Consider the following 20,996-nt stretch of genomic DNA (forward strand, 5'->3'; position numbering starts at 1 on the left):
TTGGAGCAGCCTGGGACAGTGGAAGGGGGTGGGAATGGGCTGAGCTTTAAGGTCCATTCCCACCCAAACCATTCTGTGATCATTTTCTGGTTTCCCTGTGAAAGTGGGGAATCCTAATTTAGAGGGAGTCATTGGAAAGAGACTCCAAGCTAAAAATCTAATGGAAAATAAGCTAAACAAGCTTTTCTTTCCCCCCCTACTGGTACTACAGGGCTGTCTCTCAGGCAGGTGGAACAGGTGAATGACACCTGTGCTGGGCCATGCAGCCATTCCTCAAGACACCCGTGGTCACCTGCTGTCCCTCCCTCTCTGCAGGGGTCCCATATCACACGCTGGCCTGGCTTTTACATCCTGCAGTGGAGGATGCACGGGCCCCTGCCCTGCTCCAGCTCCAGCCTCCCCCGTGTGGACGATGTCCTGGCCTCCCTGCAGGGCTCCAGCCACAGGTGCAAGCTCATCTACTACTACGAGGTGCTGGCCTCCAAGGACTTCAGGTAGGGCATTTACAAGGGGTTTACTACGAGTTGCACTGAGTGTGAGTTAAACATCTGAGTATCAGAGACCCCACAGGGGCTGTGTTTCACTGACAAGTGGATGGACACAAAACTGGTGGCATTGGTGGCATTTTTGTGCAGCCAATCTCCCCTGGTGCTGTAGATACTTAAAAGTTCCCTTGACTCTGTGTCCACCAGTGGCCTTTGTGCTTTGGGTCTTGCTTGCAGCTGCCTGAAGAGCAGGAGGTTTTTGACTCAGGAGGGTTTTTATCTTAGTTGGGAGTATTTTGAGAAGCTGCTTTTGGAGTAATTTAAGTATCAGCTGGGCTATTTCCCAGATAATTTTGTTTGGCACTTGAGAAGGACGAGCACTTCTGAACAGGTGAAGAGTCAGGGTGTGCCTGGCCTCCTCCTTCAGTGCTGAAAGCACTTCCCAAACTCCTGTTAATCTGAACTCTCTGCAAGTCCTTGACCTTTCCCTAGAGCTGGAGGAAGCATTGGGCAGAACAGACCTGAAGGTGCTGAGCTTGAGGTGTGACCTGGCCAGGTCCTGTGGGGTCAGAGCAGCAGAAATGCCTCACTCCAGTCATGCAGATGTGTTCCTTGGGGCTCTTCCTGGGCCCAGCCTGCTTTTGGCAGGAGGAGCTGGAGCTGCTGGAGTTGGGACTCTGGTGTTCAGCAGCCTGGAGTCCTTGGGTTCACAAGGCTGCATTTGGAGAGCTGTGGAGCTTTCTTTTCTCCTCAGGGGCAGCTCCCAGAGGCTCCAGCTGTGTCCCCTTCCCCAGAACAGTAGTCAGAGGCAAGGAATAATATCTGTAACTGGGAAAAAATGACTGATGAATATTTCATCATGACACAGAGATTCTTAGAGAGCAAGTGGGAAATGAGCCAAAAATTACTCTGCAAGTGTTAGAGAGAGGGAGCTGATCTGTGAGAGGAACAGTTTTCCCTTAATTGCTGCCTTCCTAACAGCACATCTGCTCTGTCCCATCCTAGGGGATCCATGTCGAGCCTGGAATCTTGCAACAGCGGCTTTTCCCAGCTGAGTGGAGTCACCACATCTTCCAGCCAGTCCCAGAGCAGCTCCCACCTTTCCAGATAGCAGAGCCAAGGCTACAGCAGCAGGGGGAGACCCCCCGGGTCTGCTCCAGCCCCAAACCAAAGAGCTCCAGGGCTGAGCCGTGGGGCAGTCAATTGGACACACAGAGGCCTCTGGGAGCTGCTTCAGCCACAAAAACTGAAATTCCAAGGGCAGGTTTAGGAGGTTTGGGCCAGCTGCCTGCCTCTCAGTAGTCTCCTTCACCACCTGTGGATTTTGGGTGCCTGTGAGTTTGCAGGAATCCGTTCCACTCTGCTCCAAAGGGCTCTTCCCATCGGTCCTTTTCCCGCAGAGGAGGCTGATGTTGCCTTACCTGTTGGACCTTTAGATAATTCCTGGGTAGCAAAAGGAAGGGAATTTCCTGGGTGCCCACGGGGTACTGGTTCCACACTGGACAGTCAAGTGGGCATTCCAGGGGCAGGGAAGGAACTGCCAACACCTGGGTATGGGTAGGACGGTTCAGAAATCACTTCCAGGTCAAACCAAAAACCTCTTCTGGTCTGGCAGGATGCTCTGGGAAATGTGTTGGATTTTTTTAACCCTGCTGAGAAACAAAGTCAAAATGGTTTTTTTAGAAATTCCAGGCGTTGAATCTGCCTGCAGCAAGTGGCATCTTCCAAACTATTGTTTCTTTTTACTCAGGTTTACAGCAATAATGAGTAGGTCTGTCCCATTCCTGAGTGAATGGGAACTGAATCCAGTTCTAAAGGGCTACGAAAAGCAATATTTGATTTCCTGAAGGCACAAGATTTTCTGGCAGTATTACAGACTTGCTTCTTTTAAACATGAGCTCACTTGAAACCTTTCAGAGAGGCATGTATGTATGTAAGCACTTACTGAAGCCTATTTATTCTATACTAGCTTATTTTAAATTGTTTTTTAACTTATTTATAATGTCAGAAATGACTATTTATTAAAAGTCACCTTTTTTTAATGGGATGAATTTTGTTTAAGAAAGGAATAACTGCTTGTCTTCAATCCCAAGCAATCTTTCTGCTTGGGTGCCGATCTTTGGGATCGCTGATGTTCCTGCAAAAGGGCTGCACTGGGGTAAGGGCTGTGTCACCTTCCTTGCAAGGAAAGGTGACAGTCCAATGCTTTTTTTGGACTGTTTTTTAGGATTAAGAAACAGGGATTGAGTTCAGGAGTTGTCATGAAGATGCACTCTCTTCCTACACACCAAAAATGCCATGTTTGTCCCTAATCTGATTGTTCCTCCAGTCAGGTTGGGGAGCAAAGTTATCCATGTTCTTGTCCAGGTGGCAACAGAATGAGAACAGGTGTCAAATACTCACCAGGTTTTTATTCAGGAATCTGTGAAGTTGTTCCTTCCCACCCTGCTTTTTTTATCACTGGTTTTGAAGCACCAGGCTCTGCCAAAGGAGGAAAGAGCCAAAATATTTGGGACAATGGGAGGCAAAACTTGATACGGTTTTGAGTTGTTTGGTGGGGTTTTTTAAGGATTGGAGCCAAGGGAATCACTCTCCACCTTGCATCTCTCCCTGTGAACAGGTAACTTGGTTATGTAGAGCTCAGGGAAGTTCTGATTCCCAGTTCTCAGTTGTTCCATAGACTTGAATGTTTCTCCCAGACAAATGAAACTTCTGTCTCTGGCATTTCAGCGTAACTGGAGTCTGATAAAGAGGGACAAATACCACCTTTCCTCTGGAAGGTCAGGAATTCTGGAAGCAAAAGTGCATGTGTGTATCCCTCATGGAAAATCCTTGACCCACAATAAAATCTGATTCTAGAAACAGTTTCAGACTCCCAAAGCCCCAGGAGCAAACCCAGCCCTGTCCCCCCTGTGCTGTTTCAGGATTTTACCTTCCTTTCTCTCGTGGTTGCTCACGTCCTACAGTGGCAACATTCCTGTTCCCTGGGTTTGCTCTGGGTAAGAATCTCTTCCTTTGCCTTGGACTTTTTTTTAGATTTTATTTTAAAATGTGGGACATGTTTTTTTCTGCCCATCAGAAGTTTTGGGTGTTTAACTTTTGTCAGGGAAGCACCTGGAATTTGGCCTCTGGCAGGTCTCTGAAGGGTGAGGTGAAGGGCTGCTTCCACAGAGTGTTCCTGGCTCTGGGGATATCCCAATCCCAGTTTTTCCCCTTGTTCCCTGGCAGTACCACTCCTCTGCCCATAAGAGATTGTGGCACAGGTCTGTGAAGCAGCTTGTGACCTCTCCTTGGCAGGGCTGCCTGGGTTATTCCACCTGACAATTTACTTTGAAACCAATTTAAATAATCCAATCTTTTTTCCCTTTTTCTCCTGAATGTTAACAGGAGAAAGGGAGCAACACCTTTTTAAACCTGACCTTGTGAACTGCAGAGACCAGAGACACAGAATTCTTCTACATCACCTTTTTCCCCCTCAAATGACATCAGTGTGCTTTAGAAAACAAACCCACAGTTTTCTTCACAGTGAGCTGAGTCTGGGAGGGGTTCTGGATCCTCTAAAATCTCCTAAGCCAGAGCCTTGGGAAATGGCCTCATTTTGGGTGCTGACAGTGATGCAGCAAAGCCCTCCCTGCTCCCTCCCCAGCAGCTGCTCTGCAGCGAGGCCAAGGAGCTCGGGCTGTGTGCAGGGAACGAGCTGCTCCTGAAGAACCGGCTCCCAGGAGCTCGGGGCTCTCCCCGTTCCAGATACTCCGTATGCAAACACAACTCCTACCTCAGAGCCGGTGCCACGTCTCACGGCTGGGAGGGGAATGCTGTGCCACAGTTCAGTTAAATGTGGCCAGACGGGAAACCTTCATTCTCAGCAAGCTCTCCAGGTTTGCCCCAGTCCCTGGGGCCCGTCCCAGGGCTGGGAAGGGCAAACACGGGGCGTGAGGATGGATGTCGGATGGCCTCAGCCGTCGTTCAGGGCACAGTCCTGAGCCAATTTTTGCTGCCTCTCCGGTGTGAAAAGGGCTTTTCCCCGCTGAAGGAGAGAGAAGGGCTGAGCCCCCGGGGCACCGGGCCGGCTGCAGCTCGGCAGGAGCAGCAGCAGCGGGGCCGGGGCCGCGCCGTGAGCCGGCACCGGGGGCTCTCCCACGAGGCTCCTCAGCAGCTCTGCTGTTCCTCAGCTCCTGGACTCGCTGTTGGAAAGAGAATTCCCGACTGGCACCAGGGAATCCTGAGTGACTGAGCTGCGGCCGTGTTCCTCTGCTCAGCCAGCTCGGTTCTGGCCGCTTCCTTTCAGGAACTTCGAGTAACAATTTCTAATTCCAGTTTGGTTTATTATCTAAAGATTTTGAAAATGCCATAATCCACTTGCAATTCCCAGGAGGAATTGGTGAGCCCAGCTGTCCACCACACTGGGCTGAGAAGCTGCTGGGGCTGAGGCCAGCCCTGCTCCATGCAGGGAATCCCTCATCTCAAAAGGCATTTTACGAGCTCACACTGCTTTAATATCCCAAATGTTTGTACTGTGAGCAATTAATGCAAGGTAGAGACTTAACTGACAGCAGCTGTCAAAGATTCCTGCATGCAATTAGCTTTAATATTCCTCCAACACCTTTGTGATGCTCCTTACATCTGATTATTTCTCTCTTGGAAGGTGAAATTGGAGTCAAGTCACGTTTGCTGGCTTTTAGTGACACCAACACCCACTTCCAAGCTTTCAGTTACACGTAAGTTAAATGGGCATTAATTAATTTTTTTAGCAAGCACTTACATTCTCTCCCTTGCAGCTGGCTTTGGTTTTACACACTGAGATCTCATTTTTCTCAGCCAAAACCCCCAAACCTCCTGTAAGAGCCCACCACAGAGCGCTGTAACAACAACTGTCCTCCAGTGACCCTGTCTGTGGGTCCTGGTAGAGCTGTACTTTTGGGTATGTTGGAAATAAAACATCTCTGAGAACACGTGGAATTGTTTGATTCAACTGTTGAAACTGCAGGGCAATGAAAATTTAAGCCTGTGTGTTGCTCTCTTTGCCCCCAGAAGCAGAGGTAAGGCTTGTATTCACTTTTTCCTGCTTTTTAACTAAAATGTTTGAGCTTTTTTCTAGAGAACCAGCGTTTTTTGTTTACTTTCCTAGCACAGAGTGGGCTGGAACAGCACAGCCTGCAGTGTGACTGTTATAAAAAATAAAGGAGCCCCTGGGTTCCACTGGGTGGCTGAGGTTAACTGGGAAAGGATCACAGCTCCTGCTGCAGCTGGACATCAGGAATTTCAAGGTTCAGGCAGGTAGCACTAATAGACTTTATTCAAGTTTCAAATAATCTTCTGTAAATCATAGAAAAATAGAGTCTCTTGGTTACAGGCTGATTGGATGCCAACACTGGCACAGAAATTACACATCCTTTACTTGGAGAGGTAAAAAAGGGAGTGCATAAAGATGTGTGAGGCTCAGACAGGCTCTCACCCCTCTGCAGCATCCAAGGGGCTCATGCAAGGCTGGGTTTCCCTCACAGGGAAGCAATCTCAAACACTGTTTAATGGAACTGCAAGGATGTGCTCCACGTTTCCAGACGAGCTGTTCGGGATCCTGGCTTGGCTGGGGCCCTTGCTGGTCCCTCTGAGGAGTGCCCAGCTGGGCCAGGGCAGCCCAGTCTGTGTCATGCCAGCCGTGCCAGGCTCTCCCTGTCCGTGCTCCTCCCCACAGGGGGAGCTCCGGGCTGTGTCAGGGCCGGGGTCCCTCAGCTGATGGAGCCGGGCAGGGCCCTTCAGCTCCGGGGAGCTGGAGCGATGCACAAACGGAACCTGTGACCTGACAGGGCTTTCTGTGGTGCTGTGCTGTACGAGCTGCCCCAAAACACAGCACTCATCACCCTCTGGGGCTGCTCTGGGCTGAAGATTGGTCAGAAAACATTCCAGCCCTGCACGGGGCTGTCACAACCCTGGGTGTCACCCCTGAGCCACCACCGTGGCCAGGGGAGGAGGGCTCTGCTTGCCTGCTTCAACATTTTAGAACAAACGTTTTGTCACTTTTCTGATTAAAATCTGAGCTTAGCAAGGAAGGGCAGACATTGACTGTAATACCCTTAAGCCCAGCTTTGTACTAGAGGTGATTTATCTTGCATCTTAAAAATACTCAGCACTGCTCAGGTGAACAGGGACCCTTCTGAGGTACCGTAGCTTGCATCCTTCACCTGTTTCCCTCAAGTTTTGGAAGGAACCAGGCCCTCTCCTGCTGCAGCTGTGGAATTCCCTCACCCAGAGGATGTCCTGCATCCCCTAATGCTGCAGTCCTGAGTGCTGGAGCAGCAGGGAAAAGAAAACCATGGCCTCACAAGCAGGGGAGTTCTTGGGCTGAGGTTCCTCAGGCAGCAGTTTGAGACTCCCAGTGGGAAGAACCCCAGTCCCAGCTGGTGCTGAGGGGCTGTGCAGGGGTGCACAGTGAAATACCTCATCTCTTCCCATCCACGACTCTAAAGGAGCTCTTGGTTTGGGTCCTGAGTGTCCTCGGGTTCCCGAGTGTCCTCCGGCTCCTGAATATCCTCCCGGTCCCAGGCAGCAGAGGGCGGTCTGTGCGAGGTGTCCCCGTTGATGTCCCTCAGGGGGTGGTAGCGATAGTCCCAGTCCCGGTGCTGCCGCTGTGCCCGCACCCGCAGCACCAGCCCCACGTTCCCCAGGGCACTCAGCAGAAGCACCAGGGCCAAGGCAGAGCTCAGGGAGAGCCACGAGCCTCTGTGGGACACACAAATCACATCACCAACAGCTCACCTGTGTCACCTGTGCCCAGTGTGCAGAGGATTGTCCTCCCTTCTCTGCGTTCCCGAGCTTGTGGGCCTGCTCTCAGGCAGGACAGAATCACGGAATCTTTTAGGTTGGAAAAGCCCTCTGAGGTCATTGAGTCCAACCATTCCCCAGCACTGCCAAGGCCACCACTGACCCGTGTCCCCAAGTGCCACATCCACACGGCTTTTAAATCCCTCCAGGGATGGTGACCCCAGCCCTGGGCAGCTGTGCCAGTGCCTGACCACCCTTCCCATGAAGGAAATTCCCAAATATCCAACCTAAGCCTCCCCTGGCACTACTTGAGGCCATTTCCCCTTGTCCTGTCCCTGTTCCCTGGGAGCAGAGCCCAACCACCCCCCCCCGTCAGGGAGTTGTGCAGAGCCACAAGGTCCCCCCTGATCCCCCTTTTCTGCAGACTGAACACTCCCCATGCTCTGTGACAGCCTCTGAGATGCACAGTGAGCACCACACACTTACTCTGACAGAGAGAATTTTTCTTTGCTCTTTTCCTTATTCTGGGAAACCAAACACTGCCCAGCTGGAAAACAAAGAGGGAAGAAAGGTGGGGAAGGGTGTAAAATTCCACTAAAAAAGAGCAAGCTTAAGCAGAGCTGGTGACTAAGCAAACACCATTATGCACTAAAGCTGCTCTTCCAACTCTTTTTTAGACCCCACCCCCCTGCAGTCGGGTACCTCTGTGTAAGTGGTCCTGCAGTGCCCCGTGGTGGGTGATGTTGCAGCTGCCCGTCTCGGGGTCACAGGGACACGAGTGGTCACATGCACAGCGGCTCTGGCAGCTCGGCCCAAACCAGCCCAGGGGACACTCTGGGGATGGGATCACAAAGGGATTGGTCACTGCCAAAGCTCCAACTGCTCTGAGACCACCCAGGCTGTGGCTGCAGCTCCCCCAGCTCAGCTGAGCCTGCAGCAGCCTGGGAGCACCGTGCTGGGAGTCCCAGGCTGCTCTCTGGTGTGCCTCAGAGGGAAGTTTGTGAGGAACTGGGATCACAGAATCATGCAATGGTTTGAGTTGGAAGGGACTTCAAAGCTCATCTTGCTCCAACCGCCTGCCACGGGCAGGGACAGCTTCCACTGTCCCAGGCTGCTCCAAGCCCCATCCAGCCTGGCCCTGGACACTGCCAGGGATCCAGGGGCAGCCACAGCTGCTCTGGGCAACATCTCTGGGATGGGATTGGCTGAGTGTTCCCAGACTGGAACAGAGCATCACTGACAGAATCAGGCACCCAGGAAGTTCACTCGGATACAGGGGGGCCTGGAGTGGTTACAGGACAGAGAACAGGGCCAGCTCCGTTAGCACTGGCACAAGGAGTGTGAGGGTGGGATGGCAGTGCAGCCCTCTGGAGCATTCCACAGGCACTGACCTGGATCACCTGAGGCCTGGGCTCCAGCAGGGCCTGGTGCAACACCCTGGAGCAGAGGATGTTTTGTGTTCACTCAGGGGCTCTGGGAAACGAATGCAGTTCTTTGGGGCTGAGACTAAACAGGAATCCACAATTTTCTGTTGATGAAGCAAACTCCTCTTTCCTCTCTGCTCCTTCCTCTCCTTTCTAGCCCCTTTGGGTAGGACAGGCAGGCCCCAAAGAGCTGGGAGCCACCTGGTGATGTTCAGGCCTGAGCTGCCCTGGCAGAACTGCCCCTTGCTTTGCCTACAACAGGTGGCTCAGAGGTGACACAAAACGCTGTCCCCAGCCCCGGTGGTCACTGAGAGCAGCCCTTACTGTGCTCACAGCCGGCGGGGCAGGAACAGGCTCCGTGCATGGGGTCACAGGAGCTGCCGTGCTGGCACCGGCATTTCTGGCTGCAGGACTCCCTGTAGGAACCAGGGGCACAAGCAGAGATGTCACCAGGGCCCTGGCTGCAGAGGTGAGCAATCCCAGCTCACAGCCACAGCTCAGGGTGTGGAGGGATGCCCAGCAACAAGCTGAGTGTGTGCCCTGAACAAGGAGCAAGGGCTTGAGTGTCCCACACCAAGCCAATTGTGGATGTTCCAGCTTCAACTGAACTCTAACTGCCAAAACAGAGCAGCCCACGGGGTGGCCTTTCCCTTCCCTGCTCCCTCTCGGGCAGGCAGCTGTTGGGAAGGGGTTCCCACTCCCCTCTCCCTGGCTGTGAAGAGGCAGTGGAGTAGCAGTCAGTATTTACCTTCAGTGCAGTTGCTGCCAGTCCAGCCGGCGTCACATAGGCATCCAGCTATGCAAACACACAGAACAGGCATTACTGACAACAAAAAACACTTGGAAGCAGCAAGGACTCGAAATTAGGAGCCTCTGCCTCTTGAGGTGTCCTCTTACCCCTGCTAGGGAACCCCTAGAAGAGGAATCCTGTGCTCACACAAAGGGTGGGTTCACACACACCCCCTCCCCAGCTGCAGAGCAGAATCCCTGCTGATGGCATTCCCGACGATCAGCTCTGGGTCAGCTACTGGCAACACCTGCACCCACCAAGCTCTGCCCAGCCACTGGGGCACACTTGAATGAAAGCTGAGTCAGGAGGACAGGAAGAGAGTAACGGGATTGGGCACAGAGGGGCAGAAGCTGGGGTCAGACATTCCAGCAATCCCTAGGTTCAGATTCATGGAAGAGTAGCAACTGCACACTTGTAAAAATTACGAAGTAGGAGAGGCAAGTAAAGAAGGAACAGTAAGGGGAGGGGACAGAAGCAGCTGCTGTCACACAGTGTAATACACAGCCCTGCCCATCAGCAGCCTCACAAAACACCCAGAGCACAAGCCTGGGGCAGAAAGGGAAACTGAGGCACGGAGCTGGAAGTTTCGAGCCCCGAGCCCCAGCCCAGCCCTGCTGCTGGCTCCCAAAGGCAACATGCTCTGACCATCTGTGCCTCAGACGCCGGAGGAGAGGGGAAGCAGCCCCACCCACCCAGCTGGTGGCTGGCAGGCAGGCAGAGATTCCCCAGGGACATTCCCAGGGATGCAAGGCCAGGTCCTGCCTCCCCTGCAGCCCCTCCGTGGGACACAGCGCAGGACTCACAGGTGCTGCAGACGCCGTGCAGGCTGCAGTTGGCAGGGCCGCAGTCCAAGGTGTCACAGGCGGGACCTGCCCAGAAGTGGCCGTCGCAGTGGCAGTGCCCGGCCACGCAGAGCCCGTGGCCACTGCAGTCAGGAGGGTCGCAGCCCGGCTCGTGCACACACACCACGGTGGAGATGCTCCGGGGACACCGCCACATGCTGTCAAAGGAGCTGGGGACAGCAGAGGGGACAGCGTGAGCTGGGACAGCACTGTGCTGCCCAGCCCGACCCAACACCAGTTACGGAATCCACAGATTCCCTCCTGATCCACACTGCAAACGTGAACATTAATACTGGGAAAATATAAACATAAAACTACATTGCAGTCAATGTTTTAACTGTGTGATCAATCCCATCTGATAGGTATCATTTCAAACATGGAATTACAGAAGCAACACAGTCTCCCTTTAAGCAATCCTAGCTTCCCTAATTTTGGCACCCAATGCACCTTTTCTTGAATGTTATTTGCTTTGATATAAATGATACCATTGCAGTTATGGCAACTGAATGTTAAATCCCTTCATGTTTATAGTCAGAACTGACTAAAAAGTTGAATTTGAAGTAAAATATTCTTTAGATTCCCTCCAATGAGGCAGGGCAGGGTCTCCCAGTCAGTGTTTCTCTTCCATTAATAATAAGCTGCTGACAGATCTCTGCTAATTCCCATGAATGTACAGCTCTGAGCCTCCCAGACTAAGAGCTGCTGCCTTATCCAATTCCCACATCAGCCATTCAGTCACAGGCACAGCTTTGCTGCCTGTCTGGAACCAGCTCAGCTTTAATCCTGGATGACTAAGTGGAAAAAACATGGAGTCACTCAATGGCTTTAAATTTGAGAGCTGCTCTCTCCCGTGGATCCTGTCACCTGCCTTTGCTGTGCCCTCCCAGCCAGGCCAGCGGGTGGGACTGGGCTCTGCACCCTGACAGGAGCAGCCCTGGGCACGAGCCAGCAGCACCTACCAGTGCTCAGAGGGGTAGTTGGCGAGGGTCCCGTTCAGGACCAGCGTGGCAGAGCCTCCACCATCCAGGTTGATAGCATTGATGACTCCCTGCTGCTTCAGGAATTCTGCCATTTCCCACAGGTTGACCCTGCAAAGCAGAGGTTGTTTGTTGATTTGCCTTCAGTGAAGCTGTTAGATCAGAAATGTGTTGCTCTCTGTGGTGGAAGGGGAAGCTCTCCCACCCCGGGCACCCTGAGGAGGGCTGTGTAAGCCTTTTCTGGCCCTCCTGAGTTCTGCAAGTCTCTGCCTTAAAACATATCCCTGGCAGCTGCAATGTCCCTCCAGTCCCAGGAGTTTAAGACCTTATCCAAGCCCTTACCCTCTGGATTCTGTCTGTCCATCCACGTGAACCAAGACCAGCCGGCCCTGACTGTCATGTCCCACGGCAGTCCTGGCTGAGATCACATTGATGAACCTGTCAAAGGTTCCTGCAGGACAGGGAACAGTTCACACTCAGCTGGGGGACACAATGGGATGTTAAGACACATCTGGTCTGCAAAACAGCTCCCAGCAAGGGGCTCATCTGAACTGAAACACAGTGAGAACACAGCCCAGGCTCCTCTTGTTCATCCAAGCCCTACAGAAGTGCTCTTGGTTAGGCTTTTGTCTGGCACAGGGACAAAGCAGGGGATTCACAAGCCCTTGGCTTTAAACTCGTGTAAGAGGCACCTGCTTCAAGTTTCTCTGGACAGGTTAGATGAGACAGGAATTCTTGGCTGTGAGGGTGGGCAGGCCCTGGCACAGGGTGCCCAGAGAAGCTGTGGCTGCCCCTGGATCCCTGGCAGTGTCCAAGGTCAGGCTGGACACTGGGGCTTGGAGCAGCCTGGGCTAGTGGAAGGTGTCCCTGCCCATGGCAGGGGGTGGAATGAGATGGTCTTTAAGGTCCTTCCATTCCAAACTACTGTAGGATTCTATGAAAGCTGACTTCTTAAGTGCCCCTCCTCCCAAGAGCCCCATGGCAAGAACAATCATGGCCAGCCTGAAGCCAGGCCCCACAGTCTTTACCTGTGGTCTGAGTGTCACCACACTCGGCCGCCCGACTCTGGTTGATGTACACCTCTCCGTTTCTCAGGAGCCAAACCACCCCACTCACAAGCTGCACAAAAGGGTTGGATTGATCCAGGACATCTTCCTCAGACAGGTAACTAGGAACAGAGCGCAGGAGGGTTACCCACAGTCACAGCATGTCATGTTAAAGCCTCTCCTACTGCCAGCAGGCTCCTGAAGCAGGGAGAAGGGGAGAAGAAGGTGGAATGAAGGTTAGCTACATCTAAAATGAGGGGTCAAGCAGTGTGAAACATCACCTTAGCAGTCAGAGCAGCCCGTTCTCTGCTCCTCTGCACAAACCCACAGCTAATGATGGTCCCAGGCCACTGTGCCTGAAACAACTCCTGCCAGCAATGTGGCCAGTGGATCCGAGCCAGGGTAACAAGGGCAGAAAGCATCTGGCAGAACACAAGCACAGAGCCACTGCCAAACACTCAGGGATCTGTGGAAGCAGCTGGAACATCTTGCTGCCTGTCAGCTTCTATTCTCCAAAAATGTGACACCAAACAGCTTTGGAGAGCACTTGGAGCTACAGCATCCAGCCTGCCTGCAGCTGCACTGGATGCTACCTGCTCCTTCCATCTGGGAAGGCAGCTCCTCTGCTCCTGCAGAAGGACTGTTCAGCTGCCACCTCCATGCTCGGGTGTTGTGTGTCACCACAGGGTGCTTCCCAAGGGATGCTGCTCTCTCCTGAATTAGGGTGATGAGTAACACCTGCCTCATTGGAGCCTGGTGCTGGGGGATGTTTGCAACTGGGAGGAGAGGATGGGAGCAGGGGCTGGAGCTGGACGGCCATGCTCTGCCAGAGGCTTTGGGTTTAAAGGTGATTTTTTTGATGTCTTGTGGGAGCTGGATGCTCAACTTGTACTTGTTTGGTATCTGCGACTGTAGGCAAACAAAGCTTTGTGTTTTGTAGAAAAGTGTAATTGCAAATACCTGAATGGAAAACATGCAAAAAGAATTCCCTTTTCCCATGGGAAATGAACACAAAGACAACATGAACATGGCTGAAAATAGTTCAAACTACACAACAGTTTGGGGCAGGGACTGACAGCTTTTAAAGCCTGGATTCACCCACTGTCAGCCCAGGGAGAGGCAGGAGCTTTGCAGGGTGGGGCTAACTGCGCCCTGTGCTGTGTCCTGCTGGCCATGATGCAGCGTGAAAGAGTGAAGTTGTGAACGACTTTCCCCACTGTCCTGACAGCCTAAATTATTTACACCCAAACTATTTTTCTGGTCATGGTTTGGAAGGCACAAAGCCACCAAGCACCACGATAACTCCATTTGATAGGGACATCCTGCCAGAGCTGGGGAGCAGCAGGGCAGAGCTGAGGTTAAGGGCTCAACAGTGACCCTGAAATTGCTGTTGGTCCCCTCTGCACAAGCCCCCTCACTGAAGGGACATGTCACTGACCCACCCAGCCCCTCTCTCACATAAATCAAGGCCATGGTACTCATGGCTGTCAGAATGGCTGCAGGATAAAGCCCTGGCTTGGCACACTCTGGCTTTGCAGGGACACAAAGCTCACTAAGGCCTGGGAGTGAGCTACCATAAGGGTGGAGAATGCAGCTTCCAGGCTGCTGCTGTGTCTTCTGAGACCATCAGAAGGATCCTGGGAACCCTTCTGGGACCTTTATGATCCTGCTGCTGCTGGGGAAGGACAACTCCTGGAGGCTTTTCAGTCCAAGGAGCACTACAGTCCCTCAGTCAGAGGGTGCTCAGAGCTTCTGTCTCCAGACAGAAGTCACATGGGGAGTGTCACATGGCCAGGTGGGCAAGAAGGCCAGTGACACCTGGCCTGGACCAGCCATAGTGTGGCCAGCAGGCCCAGGGCAGTGACCATCCCCTGTGCTGGGCACTGCTGAGGCACTTCCAGTCCTGGGGTCAGTTCTGGGGTTCTCACAGCAAGACAGACACTGAGGGGCTGGAGCGTGTCCAGAGAAGGGAGCAGAGCTGGGAAGGGGCTGGAGCCCCAGGAGCGGCTGAGGGAGCTGGGAAAGGGGCTCAGCCTGGAGCAAAAGAGGCTCAGGGGGGACCTTGTGGCTCTGCACAAGTCCCTGACAGGAGGGGGCAGCCGGGGGGGGTCGGGCTCTGCTCGCAGGGAACAGGGACAGGAGGAGAGGGAACAGCCTCAGGCTGGGCCAGGGGAGGTTTAGGTTGGATATTGGGGAAATTCCTTCATGGGAAGGGTGGTCAGGCACAGGCAGAACTACCCAGAGCAGTGGCGGAGTCACCATCCGTAAAGTGTTCTAAAAAAGTGTTGATATGTTCAGTCACAGGTTTGCCCAGAGAGGATAAGGAGTCTCCATCCTTGGAGATGTTCAAAATTCAACCAGATATGGCCCTGAGCAGCCTGCTCCATCCAACCTGTGCTGAGCAGGGTGCTGGATAAGGCACCTCCTGAGGTTCCTTCCAAGCCCAGCCTTTCTGTACTGCAGCCAGAGCACACGCACTCCACTCTGCATCTCCTCTGCAGTGAACACAGAACCCTCTCCCACTTCTACCCCTGCCCAGCGTCCCTACTGCAAGGTGGGAGAGGAGACACTGGAACCTGAGCAGCTAGAGATCATAACTTACTCAGCTTCTCTTCATCCTAGGACATGAGCCAAGGGCTACAGAGACAGCTGCACGAGGTACAGCTAAAACGTCCCTAGCTTCAGCATTTAAAGTGAGCTTCTACTCTAACTGGGGAGGCCAAAGAGGCAGTGCTGGGATGAGCTTCCTACCCAGTGATGCCTAAAAGTCTTCAGGGTAGAGAGCGCTCTCCAAACAGCCCCCAGCTCTTACCCGAACACCATGGTGCCATCTTTCCGGATGCCAAACTGAGCGTTTTGTAGGCCTCCAGAGTCTCTCACCAGCCTTCCATCACTCACAACATTCCCAAGGCACTCTCCAGTTTCCATGTTAAAGTACCCGCCGTTCTGGGCCACCAGACACTTCCTGAGCTTTGCAGTCTCCTCCACGGGGGCTCTGCGCTGAGCCAGGCAGCCGCCGGCACCGCCCGGCTCCAGCACGGAGAAGGTCCTCAGGGGGTTCCTCACGAAAGTGAAGTGGCCATAGATCACCTTGCGGTCGCTGCCCTCCGGGGGGATGTACGAGACAAACGTTCTGGTGACAGCCACCGGGCCGGCCGTGCTGTTGTCGCCGGGCCACGCTTCGTGCGTGACGTTGCCGTACTTGAGGGGCTGGCAGTCCCTGACGTGCCGGTGGCTGTGCCGAGGGCCGTGCTGCCAGGGGGGGTACGGCTGCAGCGGAGGCTCGCTGGGGGGGCTCCTGCAACGACAACACCCGGTTGCCCCAAGGCCGCAAACGCGGGGTGACGAGAGCGGCGCAGCTCGGGGTGGGCAGGGCCTCGCTGACACGCCGGGCCCGCTTCTCCCGCGTCCCCGGTGTGACCCACCGCGGCTCAAGGGCGGCTGTCCCGCTTAGCACCCGCTGCACCAGCCCGACCTCAGGGCACCGGGAGCCCCGGGAGCCGGGCATAGCCCCGCTCCGGGACACGCGGTGTCCAGACACTCACCCGGCGCCGCGGGCCACCTGCAGCGAGCCGAGCACCGCCAGCGCGGCCGCCACGACCGTCCCGACCCCCGCTCGCCCCGATCCCCGTCCCGGAGCCGGGCCCGCCCCGACCCCCGCCCGGCCGGGACCCCCGCCCGCCCCACACGCCGCCATCTTGGCGGGCGCTCGGCGCGCGGGCGGCGGCAGCGCCCTCTGGCGGTTGGCGGCGCCGGGCGGGGGCCGGAGCGGGGACCGGGACAGCTCCGGCCGGGACACGGGCCGGGAATCCGGGATAGCGCTCCGGCAGGGACACGGGCCGGGAATCCGGGATAGCGCTCCGGCAGGGACACGGGCCGGGAATCCGGGATAGTGCTCCGGCAGGGACACGGGCCGGGAGTGCGGGATAGCGCTCCGGCAGAGACACGGGCCGGGAGTGCGGGATAGCGCTCCGGCAGAGACACGGGCCGGGAGTGCGGGATAGTGCTCCCGCAGGGACACGGGCCGGGAATCCGGGATAGCGCTCCGGCCGGGACACGGGCCGGGAATCCGGGATAGCGCTCCGGCCGGGACACGGGCCGGGAGTGCGGGATAGTGCTCCGGCCGGGACACGGGCCGGGAATCCGGGATAGTGCTCCGGCAGGGACACGGGCCGGGAATCCGGGATAGTGCTCCGGCAGGGACACGGGCCGGGAGTGCGGGATAGCGCTCCGGCAGAGACACGGGCCGGGAGTGCGGGATAGTGCTCCCGCAGGGACACGGGCCGGGAATCCGGGATAGCGCTCCGGCCGGGACACGGGCCGGGAGTGCGGGATAGTGCTCCGGCCGGGACACGGGCCGGGAATCCGGGATAGCGCTCCCGCAGGGACACGGGCCGGGAGTGCGGGATAGCGCTCCCGCAGGGATACGGGCCGGGAATCCGGGATAGCGCTCCGGCCGGGACACGGGCCGGGAATCCGGGATAGCGCTCCCGCAGGGACACGGGCCGGGAATCCGGGATAGTGCTCCGGCAGGGACACGGGCCGGGAATCCGGGATAGTGCTCCGGCAGGGACACGGGCCGGGAGTGCGGGATAGCGCTCAGGCAGGGACTCTCTCCGAGGATCCGGCTGTTTCTCCACAGCACGTCTGGCACTCACGCGTGTCCCGGACAGCACAGTACATACGGCCCTACAGCCACTGCAGATCCATCATCCCCTTCGGAGGATTAAGATTGTGTCCATTTTCCAGAAGGGAAAAATAACTACACTGAGGGAATGATGGTACATTCAGGCAACTCTGGGTTTTCCTAAATTTAACTTCAGTTGCTGGATCCTGTGGTATGCCATGGCTAACGGAGTTAGGAAGAAAATGAGCTGTAGTTTATAAATCTGTGAATTTTCTGTTTCAAGAAATGTCTAAGTCAAATACATGATTAAAAGAACTAAATCATAGAATCATGGAATTGTTTAGGTTGGAAGGGATCTTAAGAGTAACCCAGTTCCACCCCCTGCCATGGCAGGGACACCTTCCACTGTCCCAGGATTCTCCAAGCCTGGCCTTGGACACTGTCCAACCTGGCCTTGGACACTGCCAGGGATCCAGGGGCAGCCACAGCTGCTCTGGGCACCCTGTGCCAGGGCCTCCCTACCCTCGCAGGGAACAATTCCTTCCCAATATCCCATCCAGCCCTGCCCTCTGGCGGTGGGAAGCCATTCCCCTTGTCCTATGACGTTGTCAAAGTCCCTCCTCAGCTCTCTTCAGGCCTTGATTCCATAAATGATGCGGTACAAGGGCAGGTATCTCCCCTGTGCCTTGGGCAGTGGGGCTGTGGAGCCACAAACTTGAGGCCGTATTGCAGGAGGAGAACCCCGAGTTTCCATAGCCAGTGGATTATACCTTAGCTTTCCCAGGATAAGCACACTTGGTACAGGTAAATGTGCTGCTGTATCAGGTATCTTGCAGGTGGGAAAATGCAGTTTTATGTCACAAATTAACCAGAAAACTGCCTTAGGACAAGCCAGTGCATTAAAGGATCTTAGTTAATGGCTTGTTATGCCTCCAGTTTCATTCAGCCATGGAGAACTGAAGGTGTCCTGCTTGTGTTTCCAGCTGGAAACAAGCTGTCCAGTGGAACTCCAGGGTAGTCTAAATGTGGTTTTCATGGTCTAAACTCAGCATGAATAGAGTGCTCTGGGAGCTCACTCAGGACTGTGCTTGGTCTTTCGCTCAAACACCGTCACCTTTTCACAGGGATCATCATGTACCAAGGGTTCCACTGGGAGGATTCCATCCAGTTCCCAAACTCACCATGTCTTTTCTAAAGCCTACAAGAGAGTCTGGAATCACAACATGCAGTGTAGAATCCCTGGGCCAAAAGTCACCTTTGGAAATCCACAGGGAACAGAAACCTCTCCCAAACGGGAATGAAAAACAAAGCAGTGTTTGAAAACAGAATAGTCTGTCCTTTCCATACAGTGCATTTGCTTTGCAGTTTGCTTTCCTCTCTAAAGCAGCTCCTTCCACCTCACTAACACTGAGGATAAGTGGAGTACAAGGGACTTGTTTTTCCAGAACTGTTCAAAGAGGAAAGGGTGGCCAGAATTCCAGTGTTTGTTTTGCATCGACACATGATTTCCCCACTAATGGAGATAACTACCTGCTGTTAAAGATAACCAGTCTCCATTCCAGGCGTGTCACAAACACATTCCTGTCCCCAAAATGCAGGGTCTAAAGTACGGGTGTGTGCAGGGGCTGGGAAAACACCTTGTGACCACACTGGGCCGAATGAATCTCAGCAGCTGAGCTTTGGTCTGAAGACACAACCCCAGCTCTAACTTAAGTCTAAGTCAGGCTCTAAGTCAGAATATCTCTGTTTTTCCCACTCAGTGGAGGTCAGCCAGTGGGTATTTTTTTCTGTTATCATGAGAGGAATGTGCATGCTGATGTCTAGATCTAATACCAATTCCAATTATATACTGGAATATAAGACAAATATTCTTCTGTCTTGAGCCTGAAGTTCAGCCCAGCTCTAAAATTCGGGCATGAACACAATTAGGAAATATTTTATTATTTTCCTGCCATTTGCAAATTTTTTGTTGTGAAAAAAACTTGTCTAACAATTACTAATTTGAATTTGGCTGTGGTTATCAGCCATATACACTGGCTTTGCTTTTCCTGATTATCTCCCCCCTTCCTCTTCTATGCCTTGGAAGGAAATAGAAAATGTATTTCTGTAACCTAAACCTGTACCTGCCTGAAAAGTTGTCTAAGCCAATACAAACCATTCAGGAGAAATTGTCTTTGGGAAGTTGTGTAAAAATTTCCTAGGTCGCTTATTTTTCCTTCGCTCCTTCCTTAGGGATTTTTTGGGTTGGGAGAAAATGAATAAAGCAGATAAAAAGCAGCTGGTGAGGTTAAAAGGCAGCAGCTGCAAGAAGGATGCAGAGTTTGGAGTGGTTGAGGAGAAAGGAGTATTAAAAGGGTCTTTTCATTCCGTGGGTTGGAACGAGATTATCTTTAAGGTTCTTTCCAACCCAAACTATTCCTTGATTCTGTGATCCTGTGGCATTTTCCCTTCAGAGAAGAAGGTTGGAAGACTTGGTGAAAAGTTTATGGGAAACAGCTGACATTAGATGAGGTAGAGCAGGTGTACAGTTCATGCCACTGCAGGTACTAAATAACATTAAGTTCATATTTTGGAGCATGGGGGTTGTTAGAGGAACATTAGGGCCAGTCCTACCTTCAAACACCACAGGCTTTTCATCTTCAGGGCAAAGCCCAGGGGCATCCCAGCAGCACCAGACCAGGCCATGGGCTCAGTGCTGGGCCACCTGCAGTGGACTTTCAGACCACCTGGAATTGTTTCCAAATTGAGGTTATTCTGCAGCCAGCTCCTTTCATCTCTGCTGTGGCAGGGGTTGTGCTTTAGAAACTGAGCAAACAGGAGAACAAACACAAGAAGCAGCTTGCCTTGCTGTTAAAAATGGCCCTGCTTTATCCCATGATGATATAGCACAGCGCCAGTGCTCTGAGCCCTTTGGAGTCATATTGAGTTTGTGAGTGCTGTTAGCCTGTACCCCACAGTGCAGGTGTGATTGGTGCAAATACTTGTCACTGGGATATTCCATGTTATTTTTTCAGTGCAAATGCAAGTTTTAAAAGGTTTGTACTACTTCTATCATGTGATAATAAGAGGAACCAGGGTAGCAGCAGGTTGTCATGAGATTTGCTTGAGACATTTGAATTGGAGACTTCTGGGATGAGTGAAGTTCCGTTTGTGAGAGGGATTTTGGCTGCTCTGTCTCTATTGCACTCACAGCAGTCCATCGAGGGCAGGAGGACTGGGGATGGAGCTCAAATAGACTGTTTCTAGAGTAAATGCAAACAGCATTTCCCAACTTTCTGAAATGCTCAGGAAGAAGAGACAGGAAAAGCCTTTTGTAAAACAGAACTGCTATTCAATAAATATGAAAAATTATACAGGCAGAGATCAGTAGTCTCTGAAAATGCATTTCTCTCAAGTGCATCCCTGTTTTCAGAGCCTCAGCCAGAAGTGATGACTGCACCTTATTTATCCTTCTCCAGCTAAGTGCTCTGAAGATTACATAGGTCAAAAGGACTTTTATTGCAACTCTGCCTTCATAAACGAAAAGTCACTGCATCCATAAAGCTGATACACTTGTAATTTTACGTAGTTTGATAACCTGCCAGAAAGCACAGCTGTGCGGAGTTGGGGCGTTACGCCTGAGAGCCTGCAAGAATCCAGCAGTCCCTCATTCCACTGCAGCCAGGATATTTGCACTTTATTCAAGGAAGTAAACAGAGAAGCAATTTGCATTTTGCATTAAAATGATACACAGCAAGGAGCTGTCAGGTGAGGTAGGAGGGACTGAAATGAGGGATTCCCAAAAGATCAGACCTCCTACAGGTTGGAATGGATGCGTGTCTGCCATGGCGGGGGTGGATGTGTAAAAGCAGGACAGGGGTGTGGGACAGTGGGGCTTTTCTTGAGGAAACCTTGGCTCCCCATGGAATGGGCATGGCCCCGAGGCTGCCAGAGCTCCAGAAGTGTTTGGACACCGCTCTCAGGGATGCCCAGGGTGGGATTGTTGGGGTGTCTGTGCAGGGCCTGAAGTTGGACTGGATGATCCCTGTGGGTCCCTTCCCACT

The 20,996-nt window shown here is 53.3% G+C and overlaps 2 protein-coding genes across 7 annotated transcripts in view; one reads left to right on the plus strand and one right to left on the minus strand.

The window, feature by feature from the left end:
- SEC14L5 (SEC14 like lipid binding 5) overlaps positions 1-5,437 on the plus strand; it is a 39,941-nt gene extending 34,504 nt beyond the window's left edge. For all 6 annotated transcript variants that reach the window (XM_048320500.1, XM_048320499.1, XM_048320503.1 and 3 more), the window contains 2 exons: positions 316-494; positions 1,491-5,437. In XM_048320500.1, coding sequence (XP_048176457.1) covers positions 316-494; positions 1,491-1,596 — 285 coding nt within the window. In that variant the 3' untranslated portion in view covers positions 1,597-5,437. The remainder of the gene's footprint in view (positions 1-315; positions 495-1,490) is intronic.
- Positions 5,438-5,763: 326 nt separating this feature from the next.
- Positions 5,764-16,023, minus strand: NAGPA (N-acetylglucosamine-1-phosphodiester alpha-N-acetylglucosaminidase). The gene is made up of 10 exons (XM_048321243.1): positions 15,872-16,023; positions 15,139-15,624; positions 12,309-12,448; positions 11,623-11,731; positions 11,263-11,391; positions 10,265-10,473; positions 9,420-9,467; positions 7,950-8,081; positions 7,734-7,794; positions 5,764-7,205 (listed from the first exon to the last, which is right to left on the minus strand). The coding sequence occupies exons 1-10, from the start codon at positions 16,021-16,023 to the stop codon at positions 6,947-6,949; spliced, it is 1,725 nt and encodes a 574-aa protein (XP_048177200.1). The 3' UTR covers positions 5,764-6,946.
- Positions 16,024-20,996: the final 4,973 nt, after the last annotated feature.

This window comes from Corvus hawaiiensis, chromosome 16 (genome assembly GCF_020740725.1).
Source record: "Corvus hawaiiensis isolate bCorHaw1 chromosome 16, bCorHaw1.pri.cur, whole genome shotgun sequence".
NCBI lineage: Eukaryota > Metazoa > Chordata > Aves > Passeriformes > Corvidae > Corvus > Corvus hawaiiensis.